Source organism: Lissotriton vulgaris, chromosome 2_1 (genome assembly GCF_964263255.1).
Source record: "Lissotriton vulgaris chromosome 2_1, aLisVul1.2, whole genome shotgun sequence".
NCBI lineage: Eukaryota > Metazoa > Chordata > Amphibia > Caudata > Salamandridae > Lissotriton > Lissotriton vulgaris.
The window spans coordinates 626,491,341-626,506,274 of NC_141687.1; the positions used below are offsets into that span (position 1 = coordinate 626,491,341).

Below are 14,934 nucleotides of genomic sequence, written 5' to 3' on the forward strand. Positions count from 1 at the left end.
ATCCACGACAGCTCGCCGCCGAGGCTGACCGGTGGGAAATCACCCGAGTGGGCCGAAATGGGTCACAGGAACAGCACCGGAACCACCCAGGTCAGCACCGTCCCCGAGGGGGAGGAGGAGGCCAGGGACGAGGAAGAGACAACGCCCCGGCCGCTCCCGCTGCCAACACTCCACCCCCGGCCAACCGGGGCAACACCCCGGCGCGCCCGGGGTACAGAGCCAATGTCACGTGTCACCGATGCCAGCGAGTCGGCCACTACGCCAATGACCCGAACTGTCCACAGAACCAGAGCCCGAGACCCCGCCAGATGGCTGCCGCCGCCCTGGGGGAAGAACAAATCTCCGAAGAACACGAGGAACATGAGCAAGAACACCCAGAATGGGAACCGGCCGCCATGGTTCTAGCATGCCTAGGGGGAAAAGACATGGTCCCGCGGGCCCCCCTACCCGCCAACACCCGGAAGTACAGTCAGTGGGTGAGCATTAATGGGCGCCGGGCCGAAGCCCTACGTGACACCGGGGCCAGTGTGACAGCCGTCCGCTGTCACCTGGTGACCCCAGAACAGATCCTGCCGAACGTTCTCTGCCCTGTCCGCTCAGCCGACAACTCGGAGAGTCTCTGTCGAATGGCCTGCGTCCCCTTCGAGTGGGGAGGAGTCTCCGGCATGTTGAAGGTGACGGTCCGAGATGATGCCCCCGTAGACTGCCTCCTGGGAAATGATCTGGAGAGTTCCCCGTGGGCCGCCGTAGAGAGAAGAGAGCACCTGGGGATGTTGTGTCTCCCGGACTGGGCGTGCGTAACCACCCGGTCCATGGCCGCCCGTGCCATCCCCAGACCCGAAGAACCCGAATGGCCGGCACCTCCTCCCCCGGTCGCTCCAGTCGAAGACACCGTCCGTGCCGACCTTCCAGAGCAAACCCCCGAAGGGCTCGCCCAGCTCCAGGACCTTCCCGACCTGGCTCAGTGGCGTCAGGAAGGGGGGCCCACCCAAGAACAGTTTCGTCAAGAGCAGAAGACCTGTCCCTCCCTCGAGGGACTCCGCCAACAAGCCCTCGCCCAAAGCGCAGGGGATACCGCCGGAACCCATTGGGTCTATTGGGACAATGACCTGCTGTACACTGAACAGAGAATCGCGGAGTTAGGGGCCAGTCGAGTGCTAGTGGTGCCCCTCCGCTTTAGAGACTTTTTGCTAAACCTGGCCCACGATGTCCCCCTGGCTGGTCACCTGGGTCAGGACAAAACATACAGTCGCCTGGTGACCCACTTTTTTTGGCCAAAGATGAGGAACGACGTACTCCAGCACTGCTGGTCTTGCCCCACGTGCCAGGCCAGCGGGAAGAGCGGCCGCAAGCTGAAAGCCCCTCTGCAACCTTTTCCAGTGGTCACCACCCCGTTCGAGAGGGTGGGAATAGACATTGTGGGGCCCCTGGACCCCCGTACAGCACAAGGACATCGGTTCATCCTGGTACTGGTGGACCACGCCACCCGCTACCCCGAGGCTGTTCCCCTGCGAACTGTGACAGCCCCGGTGGTTGGCCGGGCCTTGATGGGAATCTTCTCCCGGGTGGGCTTCCCCCGAGAAGTCGTCAGCGACAGAGGCACGAACTTTATCTCAAAATACATGAAATCCCTCTGGCAACAGTGTGGGGTCACCTACCGATTCACGACCCCCTATCACCCTCAAGGAAACTGCCTAGTTGAGCGGTTCAACCGCACGCTCAAAGGGATGATTGGGGGGTTGGAAGAGCCCCTCCGTCGCCAGTGGGATGTGCTACTGCCGTGCCTCCTCTTTGCCTATCGAGAAGTTCCCCAGAAGTCCCTCGGCTTCAGCCCGTTCGAACTCTTATATGGACACCCGGTGCGAGGGCCGCTCAGCCTAGTCAAAGAAGGTTGGGAAATGCCCCCTCTGAAGAACCCTCCAGATGTTTTCAAGTACCTCCTGACCCTACGCAACCAGACCAGAAGGTTCAGAGAAATGGCTAAAGCGAACTTGGAGGCCAGCCAGGAAGACATGAAAAGGTGGTACGATCAAAATGCCTCCTCCATCGAATTTGAACCCGGCCAACAGGTATGGGTGATGTCTCCCACCGAACCATGCGCCCTGCAAGACAAATGGACAGGGCCCTTCAAAGTGGTCGAGCGCAAGAGCCCTGTCACCTATCTCATCGATATGGAATCTTCACGGAACCCCCTCCGGGTCCTCCACGCCAATAGACTAAAACCCCACTTTGTGCGCTCGGAGCTCAGCCTTCTGATGGCAACAGACAGCGGAACCGAAGAGGATTCCGAGCCACTCCCTGATCTCCTACGGACTCGAGAGAAGGACGGCTCCGTGGATGGGGTCCGACTCTCGGAGGCCCTCACCCAGGAGCAACGTCAAGGCTGCCGAGACCTCCTACTGCAGTTTGCCGCTCTGTTCTCCCTCACCCCAGGGGTCACCCCCTGGTGCTCCCACGATGTAGACACGGGAGACAGTCCCCCTGTCCGACATCGGGCCTACCGCGTACCAGATCGGGTACGGGCCTGCATCCAAGAGGAGGTGTCCAAGATGCTCACGCTCGGGGTCATCGAGCCCTCAGACAGCCCTTGGGCCAGCCCAGTGGTACTGGTCCCCAAAGCCGCCGCCCCCGGCACCACTCCGGAGCTCCGGTTCTGCGTTGACTACCGGGGCCTCAATGCGGTCACCAGAACAGACGCACATCCCATTCCCCGAGCAGATGAACTCATCGACCGTATGGGAGCTGCCCGCTACCTCAGCATCTTCGACCTGACAGCGGGCTACTGGCAGATCGGTCTCACACCCCGAGCCCAAGAACGATCTGCCTTCTCCACCCCTGATGGCCACTACCACTTCAAGGTCATGCCATTCGGCATGAAGAATGCTCCAGCAACATTCCAGCGGCTAGTAAATCAGGTCCTGGCGGGACTCGAAGAATTCAGCGCCGCATATCTGGACGATATCGCTGTGTACAGCCGCCACTGGTCCGACCACCTCAACCACCTCCGAGAGGTCCTGCAGGCCCTCCAACGCGCCGGCCTCACGATCAAGGCCAGCAAGTGTCAGATTGGCCAAGGGTCCGTGACCTACCTTGGGCACCAGGTGGGAAGCGGTCTGGTGGCCCCGCTGCAACTCAAAATCGCTGCCATCCAGTCTTGGCAGCCCCCCATCACCCAGACCGAGGTCCGCGCCTTCTTGGGGCTCACAGGCTACTACAGGCGGTTCGTGAGGGACTATGGCAGCATTGTGGGGCCCCTCACGGAGCTCCAAAAACCACCCAAAGAAGGTCAACTGGACCCCAGACTGTCAAGCGGCCTTCGAGAAACTGAAGGCCGCCATATGCACTGCCCCTGTGCTCCAGGCCCCCGACTACAGTCGGGGATTCATCGTCCAAACGGATGCCTCCGACCATGGCATTGGGGCAGTCCTCTCCCAGTTGAACCCCGAAGGACTTGACCAACCAGTGGCCTTCATCAGCAGACGTCTCCTGGCCCGAGAACAACGCTGGAGCACCATCGAGAGGGAGGCCTTCGCAGTGGTGTGGGCTCTCAAAAAGCTCCGACCCTATCTCTTCGGCACCCACTTCCGGGTGCAAACAGATCATCGGCCCCTGCAGTGGCTAATGCAGATGCGGGGGGAAAACCCAAAACTGTTGCGTTGGTCCATCTCCCTGCAGGGGATGGACTTTACCGTGGAACATCGACCCGGCCAAGACCACGCCAACGCAGATGGCCTGTCAAGATTTTTCCGCCTCGACGAGGAGAGTCCCCAAGAGGATGGGTGACTCTCCCCGCCTTCAGCTGGGGGGGACGCATGTTGGACAGGCCACGTGAGGGGCTTGCCTCCTCCCCACATGACAGGACCCGGGCCCCGGTCCTCCAGATGTTACCCACAAAGGCAACCCGCACCCCGTCCCATGCGGGACTCCTGCCGCGGACATCTCTGTATCATGGGGCCGAATTCCTTCCCGCTCCCTCGGCCGGCCCGGCCGCCATCTTGGACACTGCACCACGAGGCCGCGTGGCCTCAGATCGACCCTAACCCTGGGCCTAGCCAGGCCCGACATCCCGGCACCACCATCCACCCAGGAGGTGAACGGCCCACTTGGCAGGTTGATGGGAGAAAGAAGTATCGATGGCTCTCCCCCGCCAGGTGCCGATCGCACCCAGCTCCCCCGGGCGCTGGCTCCACCCCCCTGCTGGGTGTCTGGACTCCCTCATCCCGGACCTCCCGACCTCCAAGTGCGAGGGTCCGGACATCAAAGGGCACCAGACCTATAACTGGGGCAGCTCCAGAGCAGGAAGGCAGTTGTATCCTGGAGTCGAGAGACGCAGTGAAGAACTCATCCTTGACGGACTACTGGCGCTGCCGTAGTCCTACCTTGCGAACTATTGTCCTACCTGCTGGCGCTGCCGCAACCTTCTGAAACCTTCATCGTCGTCGGGACCTGCTGGCGTGGCCGCGGACCGTTTGTAACCACCACCTTCATCGGGACCTGCTGGCTCCGTCGCGGACCGTCGCTACCTTCAACCATCCCGGGACCTGCTGGCTCCGCCGCGGCCCGATCATCTAGAACACCGAGCTCGAGGATTGTGAGCTATTTCATCTACCAGATTGGTAACAAGACTGTCCCGCTACCCTTTTCCCAATCGAGAGACTAGAACCGAGGGGACCCCGGAGTCCAGACCTCCTTGTACCATTTCACCGTACTTAAAGAATTGCTTATAAAGAACGTTAAACCTTATCCTTGTGTGGTGTACATCTGTGGGGGGGAAGTTACTCGTCTGTACGATCGCTGGAGACGGCTCTCCCCGGAGACCTCTCCCCCTTATTCTCGGCCGACCCTCCCGGTCCGTCTAACAGTAACACCATACCTTTATATCTATTTTCTCTACAGTGCCCCTGAAGAAGGGAGAAATCCTGAAATGCATTGGGCTATTTAGTTAAACAGTAACAGTATTACTGCTGTTTCTTGAGAATTGTTTTTGTTTTGTTTACTGTATGAATTTTGGTGCTTTTCTTATTACCTGTTGAACACATCTTTAAATGGAAATATAAAATGATGATACAATTCTACAATGAAGTGTGTACATTGATTAATTCTTTAACAGTATAGTTTTGAATTACTGATACCCTGAACAGAACACGGTCATTCATTGTTTTCAATTGAAATCCTGTAAAAATTGTAGTGCGTTTGGCATACTAGTGGGGTTTCCACCAGAAGTTGCCTTAACCGATTTGCCAGTACTTTCGCCAAGATTTTTGCTTCCGCATTCAGAAGTGATATTGGGCGGTAGGAGGTGAATGCTGTGGGCGGTTTACCCGGCTTGGGAATTGCCACTATCGTTGCTGTGCACTGGTCTAGCGGAAGTACCGCTGTTGCTAGGCTGTTGTTGTAAATTGCCAGCAGTGGCGCGCTCAACGTGTCGGAAATGAGCTTGTACCATTCTATGGAGATCCCGTTGGGCCCAGCGCTTTTCCAGACTGTATAGCACCTATGGCAGAGTGTAGGTCTTCAGTCGTGAGATCTGCCTCCAGCTCCGTGACCGCCTCGGTGTATGGGTACGGGTTTCTATGCGGCTAAGCGAGTCAAGTGCTTCGGATTCTAATATTTCCCGTTCTGGGGTGTAAACTTCCTCGAAGTGGTCAGCTAGTGTATGTACTATCTCTTTTGAATGTGTCTGTAGGCTACCTGCCTTTGAATACAGCTGTTGTATCCCTCCGGGTCCTCTCTTTTTGTGATCTAGCCATGCCAACATTTTCCCCGCTTTATCGCCTATGTCGTATACTTTTTTTGTCATAGCAGTGATGTAGGTCACGGTCCGGTGCTGTAAGTAGTCGCTGTGGCGCTGCTGCTGCAGCTTTAATTCATGGGCCGAGTTTACGGAGGGGTCTGCCATGTGCGCTACGTGTGCCGTGTGTAAGGGGAGCTCTACTTCAGCCAGCTCTTTTTGTTGGGATCGCTTATGCCCCGTGATGGAGGCTATAGCCTGTCCTCGGAGGACCGTCTTATAAGCCTCCCAAAGAATGGACAGTGATTTTACTGAGGTAGCATTTTCATCAAAGAAATGCCTAGTAGTGTTTTTAAGTTCCTTCCATATGCTGGGGATTTTCAGATAATTAGGGTAGATGGGGTATATTCTCCTGCGGAATTTCTCCCTGCAAGAGAGTTAGTAACACAGGAGAGTGGTCTGATATGCCCCTGAGTTTAGTTTCCACCTCTTCGACATTTTGTAACCTAGATCCCACCATTAGAAAGTAATCTATTCACGACAGACTATTGTGCACCGTGGAGTGGTATGTGTATTGGTTCGCCGTTGGGTGAGTATGTCGCCACACGTCTATGAGTCCCATTGCCTCTAGAAAGTCCTGGAATCAGGAGGGACCTGACGTTTGCGGTTGTGCCGGAAATCTGTCAGTTGCTGTGTTTATGGCAGTGTTAAAGTCACCTCCCAGAATGAGGTACCCTTCCGGTAGGGTTAAGAGAAACGTTCCTAGCGCAGGCAGTGCCACCGACTGCTGTGCCGGAGGGACGTATACCGAGACTATGTTCAGAAGTTTCCCTTCCCATTGGCCTTGAATTGCTGCAAAGTGACCCTGGTCATCTGTCTTAGTCTGCAACAGTATGAATGATGAGGTCTTTTTGATTAGTACACCCGTCCCTCTGGAGCCTGAAGTAAACTCAGCGTGTGCCGCCATTCTGTACCCTCTTCCATCGAGCGCCTGGCGAGCCTTCCCTGTTAGGGGAGTCTCTTGTAGAAGGACTTCTGTTGGGCTATGTCTTTTCAAGGCCTGCAGTACTATACCTCTCTTTATTTTATCCCCCAGACCTCCTACATTCCAAGTCAGTATTCTTAGGGGTGGTACGGGGGTCTTTTGCGTCGTGTCGTAAAGGATGCTACAAAGTGGATTGCTCGTCAGGGAGGGTCTATCAGATGTTACGGAATTGCTGTTGTGTAGTGACATCAAATCGTTTATGGTGTAGTCGCGGATCCGTCATGCGTGTCTCTTCTATCTCAATTGTGATGCAACTGTCCTCTCCTTGTGTATTCTGTGTGTACCTGTTGTCGATCCTTACCATAATACTTAAACATAAACAAATCAAAACTCTCCCTTCCCACCCCACCCCCCTCCCTGCCTCCCTGCTCAACGGACTTAGAACCGCCCGCCACCCCAACTTAGCAGAGTGCTTCACCCCAATCCAAACTATTGTACTTGCTTCGTCGGGGTACAAGGACCATAGAGGCGGCAGCCCTCGCTGGCCCCCCGGGCTCGCCTCAGTCCAGAATCCAGAGCTGGGCCATATTTACTAGTCGGTACTGTATTAATGCCGGTCGGAGCCAAGAGGTTAATGTTCTTGTTCCAGTTCTTTTTCTTCCGTCTCCGGTCCAGGCGAGCGGTGCGGTCCTCCTGGTCTCTGCTCTTGAGATCCAACGTGGTCATCCTACTGCTGTTGTCGGTGATTCTTGCTGGGGCGCAGTCGTGCTCCCACCTGTCTCCAACCCTCCAACCAATCGTGCGCCGCTTCTGGCGTGTCGAAGAACCTCGTCTTACCGTCGGCTACTACTCGGAGCCTGGCCGGGAATAACATGGAGTAGGGCAGCTCTCGCACCCTCAACTCTCTTTTGACCTCCATGAAGCTTCTCCTACGGCGGGCCACCTCTTCAGTTTAATATGGAAAGAATGCAAGAGTGGAGTTGTGTACACAATCGGCTGGGATGTTCTTGCCGCTTGTAGGATTGTGTCCCTGTCGCGAAAGTTGAACAGCCTGGCCAGTACCGGCCTTGGGGGCACCCCCGGCTTTGGTTTGCCACCCGTGACTCTATGGGCTCTTTCAACCGAAAAGAAGTGGGATAATCCCTTCGGCTGCAGTCTGGTTTTGATTAAGTCTTCTACATACAAGTACATAGCTTGGGCCCCTTCCGTTTTAGGAAGACCGAGAATTCGCACATTATTGCGCCTTGAGCGCCCTTCTTGGTCATCCAGCTTCTCTATTAGGAGTTTATTTTCTGTCTCGATTCGTTCCATTGCTCTCTGTAGGTCTGACGTGTCCTCCACCAGTGACTTCGTAACTATTTCTACTTCTTTGATCCACTCTGTCATTTTGTGAAAGTCTGCCCTTAGTAAAGAAACGTCTGTTGAGATCGTCCCAACCGCCGTCTGGACCACTGATAATGCTTTCATTCTGTCTTCTAATTTGACCTTTTTTGCTCCATCTCCGTCTGGTGTTTTTCCCGTGGATGGATGGCCCTCCGGTGGTTGCGAGTTGTTCTTCTCGTATGCATACTTATCCAACTTAGCCTGCGTTGAGTGGTTCCTTGGGCCCCTACCCGCCATGGTGTCTCCTCCTGGAGGTTCGCTGTTGCAAGGCTGGTATGGAGGGAGACATCCGATCAGGGCGAGTCTAGAAGAGGGAAGGTATGGTGTGGCGGTCACAACAGTGGTTCACCTGCCGCTTCCGGTGGGCGCTCACGTTCGTCTGAGGGTGCGCCACGATCCAGTGATACACCGCAGTCGCCCGCCTGGATCTTCAGCATAGTGAAGACAGTGTTATTGCGGGCATCAAGGGAGTTTAAACAGCCCGGGATGAAGTCTGCACCAGGTCTCCGATTTTATGAGGTCATACGGGGCAGAAAGGCAAGGGGGGGGGGCTTCTGTTCACGGTACCGCCACCGTTACCATTCGCCGACCGGCTCGCCTCTGTATGGGCCACTAGACTTACCAATGTATGGTTCACCTGTTGGCAACGTACGTTCTGCGCCTTCACCTCCGGTATGGGCAGATATGCCTTCCCTCTCTATTGCTGGGTGGGGTTGCCGGTGAGGTCTACGTATACATTTCTGCCCCACATTCGTCCTGCCTGTGGTCACTGGACGGTGTGCTGCCGCAGTTGTGATCTCTGTGAGGTAGCGCCGGTAAGTGCTGAAATAGCCGCCGTGCCCTCCACTGGTGCCACTTCCCTGCCGAATGGGGGGTCCTCATGTAATAGGTCTACATGTGCGTTGCTGCCCCTCACTCCCGCCGCCTGATGTCACCGGCTGGCGCGCTGCTGTAGTTGCGTTCTCTGTGCGGTGGGGCCGGTAAGTGCTGAAGTTACCGCTGTGTCTTCCACTGGTGCCACTTCACTGCCGGAGGGGGGACACAGTGCATTAGGGAGGCGCTGGATATATCTGCGCGGCAGCCGGTGGGCGCAGCTCACGTTGCTCTGGCGGGTGATTGCAGGACTGTCGTGCCTTTCCGTGGCTTTTGGGAACCTGAGGTGCACCGCTGCCGCTTGTATTACGCTGTTGGAGGTTCTTCCGTCTTGGCTGGAGTAGGGGGTCCTTCCGTTGTCGCGGTACCTGGCTTGCTACCACTTCCGCCCGGCTTCAGAAATGCGGCAGGTCGCAGCTTGAGGCTACTGTAAAGGCCAACAGGGCCCGGCGCTTGTCATCTCCGGGTTACCGCTTCAGAACGCTTCCCGACTCCGCCGGTGTGTGCAGCTCCGCTCCGGACTTCAGCTCTTGCCCCGGGGGGCTCGTTACAGGACGGATAAGTGAGCAGATTAAAGAGAAAGGGTGCCTCTCAAACGGAGCTCAGCAGCTACGTAGCCATCACTATCGGCTGCTAGTCACGCCCCCCAATATAACAACTTTTTATACACCTAATTACCAATGACATACTGTGCTGAGTGAGGTGAGAGGGCACCAGCGCTTGCATCCCTTGAGGGATCTGTGCTTAGCAAGCACAGGAACCTGGAAAAAGAGAGTCACTATGCATGTGTCTGCAAATGCTTACATATTGAGGTCCACAGCATCCCACTACATAGAAAGGTATCCAACAAATACACACACACACTACATGTGCATGTTTAAGTATCAACATATTAACATACTGTGGTGTCCTGCACACAGTTACATAAATATACTTGCATGTACTCACCAACAGTCATGGGCACGATGTCAGAGCGCAGAAGAAAACGAATCCTGCCTGCAGGTTTGTTCCCAATCTTAATGTCCATATAGACCTGTGGGTTTGCCCGCGCCTTCTTAGCAGGAGGTTCCCCCTTTAAGAGATAAGAGCAGGCTTCACCAATAGGCAAAGTGCCAAAGTCAGCAGTCTGTGAAATGGCACCAATTAACTTACCACAGGGACACCAGTTATCCCACTCCTTGGTACCCTTCTTTCGAATTCCTGCATGCAACATGAAAGGCACCACAGCACTTTTGCACAGAAAGAAAAGGTTCAAAAGGAAAGCCTTTGGACATTCATGGTTCCCTCTGGCAACTAGGCTCTGCACTTCAAGTACTGTATTCTTTTTCTCTGTATCTATACCCTATGAATAGTGTACTGGGTTGGTGGACGGATCATCTCGAGGCATTTGGACCTAGAAATGAACAACATACTTGTGCTATTTTTGGTAAGTACGGTACCTAACTGCAGATTCTTCACCTTTTGAATATTCCCGGGTGCCAGATTGGATAAGGAAATCTAGTACAGCAGTGCTTTGCATGCCAGCCGGTGGCATTGTGTGGCTCCATGTTTACCCTGTACGGCCCCAGCAGGGACGGTGCAGAGCTGCATATAATTACCACCCCTGTGCACCGACTTCAGTTTCTTGCCTCTTTCCCTTTCCACACCCTCAGACACAGAGTACAGCACAACTGTTGCAAATCTGTGGTGATCTCCAACTTGTGACCTTTTTAAATGTTTAAGAAGCCACTCCACAAAATGGGGAGATAGGTCGGCAGTGAGGAATTAGAGGCTAGATAGATTATCCACCAGATAGAGTATTACTAAAAGTAACTTGTTCTTCCCAATGCTTAATTTTTTGTTAGTGCTCGGTACCTGCACTTATTTGTAAACACTGACATGTTCTTATGAGAGTCCACCACATTGTGGCACTCTGTGAATATTTTTAAGCATAGTCCATTAATGGAGAATTTATCTACTTAACATATCTTAAACAATTATAAAACTCTGACTTAAACCCGCAGCTTAAAGTGACATGTGGGCTTAAAGGGCTGTGCCACCTGCAGTGGACCAGCGTAAAATACTGGTTGCTCTGTCACTTTTTTTGGTTACAAATTAAGCACTGGCTCTTCCAATGAATCCTTCTAACAGCAGATTACTCAATTTTAGTATACATACCATAATAGTACCTACCAAATGTGGAGGGTCTGTGGAATGGACTAAAATCAAAAAGCCCTGCAGAATCAAGGGAGCAAAGCATTCTTCCTGCTAGAACGGGCTGGCAAGGGCAGAAGTGCCCTGTAAACTTATATATTGATGCCCACATTGCAGCTGTCAAGAACAGGCATCCCTTCTGGCAACAACATTGATGGAATGAGAGCTCAGAAATCCAGGAGGGTGGCCAGTGCACCAGATTTTGATGCAAAGGACTATCCACATCTTGACAGGTTCCTTTTTTGCAGCGCCTTGCCTTTCTTTGAGCCTAAAAACGCAATAAAGTACTGGGTGTCTATAAGATGGTCTTTCAAGCAGTTGATAGAATAGCTTAATTCCCTTTTTAGATCAAGGCGATGGAACCTCTTTCGATGGGTGGGGTGAAGCTAAAATGGTGGCAAAGTGATCAATTGGCCTACATAGAAGGATATCATGACTATAGGCAGGAAGTTTGTTCTATTTCTTAGCACCAACTAGTCTATCAAGGTGGTAGGGTAATTAAATTTACAGTTTCTGCCTTTAGTTCGCTCATGCAGTGTGCTGACATGATGGCAATAAGGAACATTGTTTTCAATGAAGAACGGACTGTCTATCCGGTAGTCTTTCAAGCAGTCGATAGAATCGCTTAATTCACTTTCTGGATCAAGTAGATGGAATCTCTTTCTATGATTAAGCTGGAGCAAAAAATACGGGCAAAGTGATTGAGTGGCCTACACAGAAGGAAAGCCTGGCCTTAGGCAAGGAAGGCCGCCCTAGTTCTGATCATCAACTTTTCCGGAAAGGCAGTGGTGTAGGGTAATTGAATTGACAGCGCCTATCTGCAGTTCACTCATGCGGTGATCTGACAAGATGGCAATAAGGAACATTGTTTTCAATGTTTAGAGTGCTAGGGAGCAGCTGTGAAGAGGCTCGAAGTGTGTGCACATCAAGAATATCAAAACCAGGTTGAGGTACAACTGGGGTATCACAAATGGTTTGGAAGAAAACATATGCACCAAACCTTTGATGAAACGTATCACAACTGTTCATTTAAATAAGATCTGGCAAATACAAATAGGCTGACAGGGAAGGCAATTAATCTTTCACTGCATCAACAGCAAGGCCTTGCTATGCCAACAAAAGGACAAACAAAAAGGCATCAAAATATTTGGCTTGTGAGGGATCAGCAATCCAAGCACCACAGTAGCAACAAATGTATCCTACCATAGACTGATTTCACAGAATGGTGTCTGGTGACAAGGAAGACATCCACCACCTAGGTCAGCAAATCAAATGCATTTAACTGCCATAGTTCAATCACTCGCATGGAGTGTAGGTTGCGGAAATATGGATGCAGGATGCAGCCCAGTTGCTGAGATAGGTGCCACACTCTTCTGGTCAAGTCTGTGAAAATCAAGATGACTTGGCTCTGGTCCTACCTGATCTTCTTCCGTACCCAAGGCAGTAGAGGTGGGAATGTGTAGGAGTTCTTCATTCTATTCCAGCTGATATGCATTTCATAGGAAACTCCAGTGCAGAAAACTGCTGACGTGTGTTCTAAGCAGTGGGGAATAGCTCTAGCTAAGCATCTGCCTGCTGACCAAAGACACTCTGCATCTCCTCTGGGTTGATGCTCCATTTGTCATCTGGCAGATGAAGCTTGCGCAGTTTGTCAGCTCTAGCATTCAGCGACCCTGCGAGGTAGTTGATGAACCAGAAAAATGTCCTGTTGTTCCAGCCACTTCAAGAGGCAAAGAGCCTCCTAGCACAGGGCCCAGGACCTCCACCATGCCCCAGCTGTTGCAGCACCACATGGCGCAGTGTTGTTGATGAGCACTTGTACCAGCTTTTATGGGCAAGCGGATCACCCCCCAGATGCATCAGGTAGATATAGAGTTCGCTTCCCATGGAGACCAGAGACCAAAGATCTAAAATCCCATTAGGTGCCTCCACAATCCAATAGAGATGCATTTGTCACTACCATGAGCTCTGGGGAGAGGGAGGAAAATGAGCGATAGAGAGGGAGGGAGAGGGAGAGAGAGGGAGAGAGAGCGATAGAGAGAGAGAGAGAGAGAGAGTGTGTGTGTGTGTGTGTGTCTGCCTGTCTGAAGGGTTCAGTGATCTTCAGTCGGTCATCCACCACTGTAGATCTTCAGTCATCTCCTGTGGGATCAATGTGGTGTCAGAGCCTCAACCCTGATGTTAAGCCCACTGACACCAGAGGTTCCTTGTACACAACCATGTCTAGTACTGTCCCAATTAATGGAATCCTCTGAGAGGGGGTCTGATGTAATGGATCTCCAGCTGGGAAGAAATATTGAATCCTGACACCCACCGGACTGGCATGAGGATAAACGTGAGCAGCCTGGTAGACACTGTAGCAGGAGAGAACTGTTATCCCTCCTACCCCGTGCTGTGTCTGCCTGTGCCATGTTCTTGGCCTAAAAGGACTAGACAGACAGCTGTAGCTCTGATTGGGAAGGCTGACATCACCCAAAGGCTAGCCCCCTGCAATAGCCTCTGAATTTTCAGGATTGATGAGGAAATTGTTTTGGTGGCATTAATAACCCCAAAGAGCATGCAGTTCCACGGTTGTCTTTAAATCTTTCCAGTCCAGAGTTTTACTTGTCCCCAAAGAGTTTGGACTGATCAAAGAGCATATCCATTAAGGATACGTGTACATTGCCAGCTAAATCTGGCCAACCTTATGCATACGTGCCTTCTAAGCACAACACTGACGCCAATGGTAGGAGCCCCAAATTTGTTGGCAGGATTATTAAAAGATACATTCCTACTAGCAATCTGAGATCGGCCCACTTGCATCTCCTGACTCCTCCATCATTCAGGTTGAAGCGTACCGGCGGAACTAGGTTTGCCATGTTAGGCCCTAGATATTGGAACTCCTTGCCCGTAAAAATTAGCTCCTGCTCCTGAGATTTAGGAGACTCTTAAAAACATGGCTGTTTAGACAGCCATATGACTAATGTTCAGGATTATCAATCAATCAATCATAGAACTTGTAAAGCGCACTACTTACCCGTGAGGGTCTCAAGGCACTGAGAGGGGGGTGGTGCTTCTGCTCGAAGAGCCAGGTCTTGAGGAGCCTTCTGAAGGTGAGCAGGTCTTGGGTCTGCCGTAGGTGGGTGGGGAGGGTGTGCCAGGTCTTGGCGGCGAGGAAGGAGAAGGATCTGCCGCCGGAGGTCGTTCGCTGGATGTGCGGGACAGCATCAAGGGCGAGGCTGGCGGAGCGGAGCTGGCGTGTGGGGGTGACGAGTCTGTTGTTCAGGTAGGCTGGTCCGGTGTTGTGGAGTGCTTTGTGTACGTGGGTGAGGAGTTTGAAGGTGATCCTCTTGTTGACGGGGAGCAGGTCTCTCAGGTGGGAGGTGATGTGGCTGCGGTGGGGGACGTTGAGGACCAGTCGGGCTGAGGCGTTCTGGATGCATTGTAGTCATCGCAGGTGTTTGGCCGGGATCCCTGCGTAGAGTGCGTTGCTGTAGTCCAGCCTGCTGCTGACGAGGGCTTGGGTCACTGTTCTTCTTGTTTCGGTCGGGATCCACTTGTAGATCCTGCGAAGCATGCGGAGGGTGTTGTAGCAGGAGGAGGAGATGGCGTTGACCTGCTTCGACATAGAGAGGGAGGAGTCGAGGATGAATCCTAGGTTGCGTGCGTGGTCCGTGGGTGTTGGAGCTGCTTCCTGTGTGGTCAGCCACTAGGAGTCGTCCCACGCAGAGGGGGTGGGACCTAGGATGAGGACTTCTGTCTTGTCGGGGGCATCTTTAGAGCAGCGCCA

The 14,934-nt window shown here is 53.1% G+C and overlaps 1 protein-coding gene across 1 annotated transcript in view; it reads right to left on the reverse strand.

Moving 5' to 3' along the window:
* Nucleotides 1-14,934, reverse strand: part of PPIE (peptidylprolyl isomerase E) — a 189,830-nt gene that overhangs the window by 51,152 nt on the left and 123,744 nt on the right. Inside the window, exon 7 of the mRNA XM_086955749.1 lies at nt 9,921-10,044. Within this exon, the coding sequence (XP_086811875.1) occupies nt 9,921-10,044 (124 nt within the window). The remainder of the gene's footprint in view (nt 1-9,920; nt 10,045-14,934) is intronic.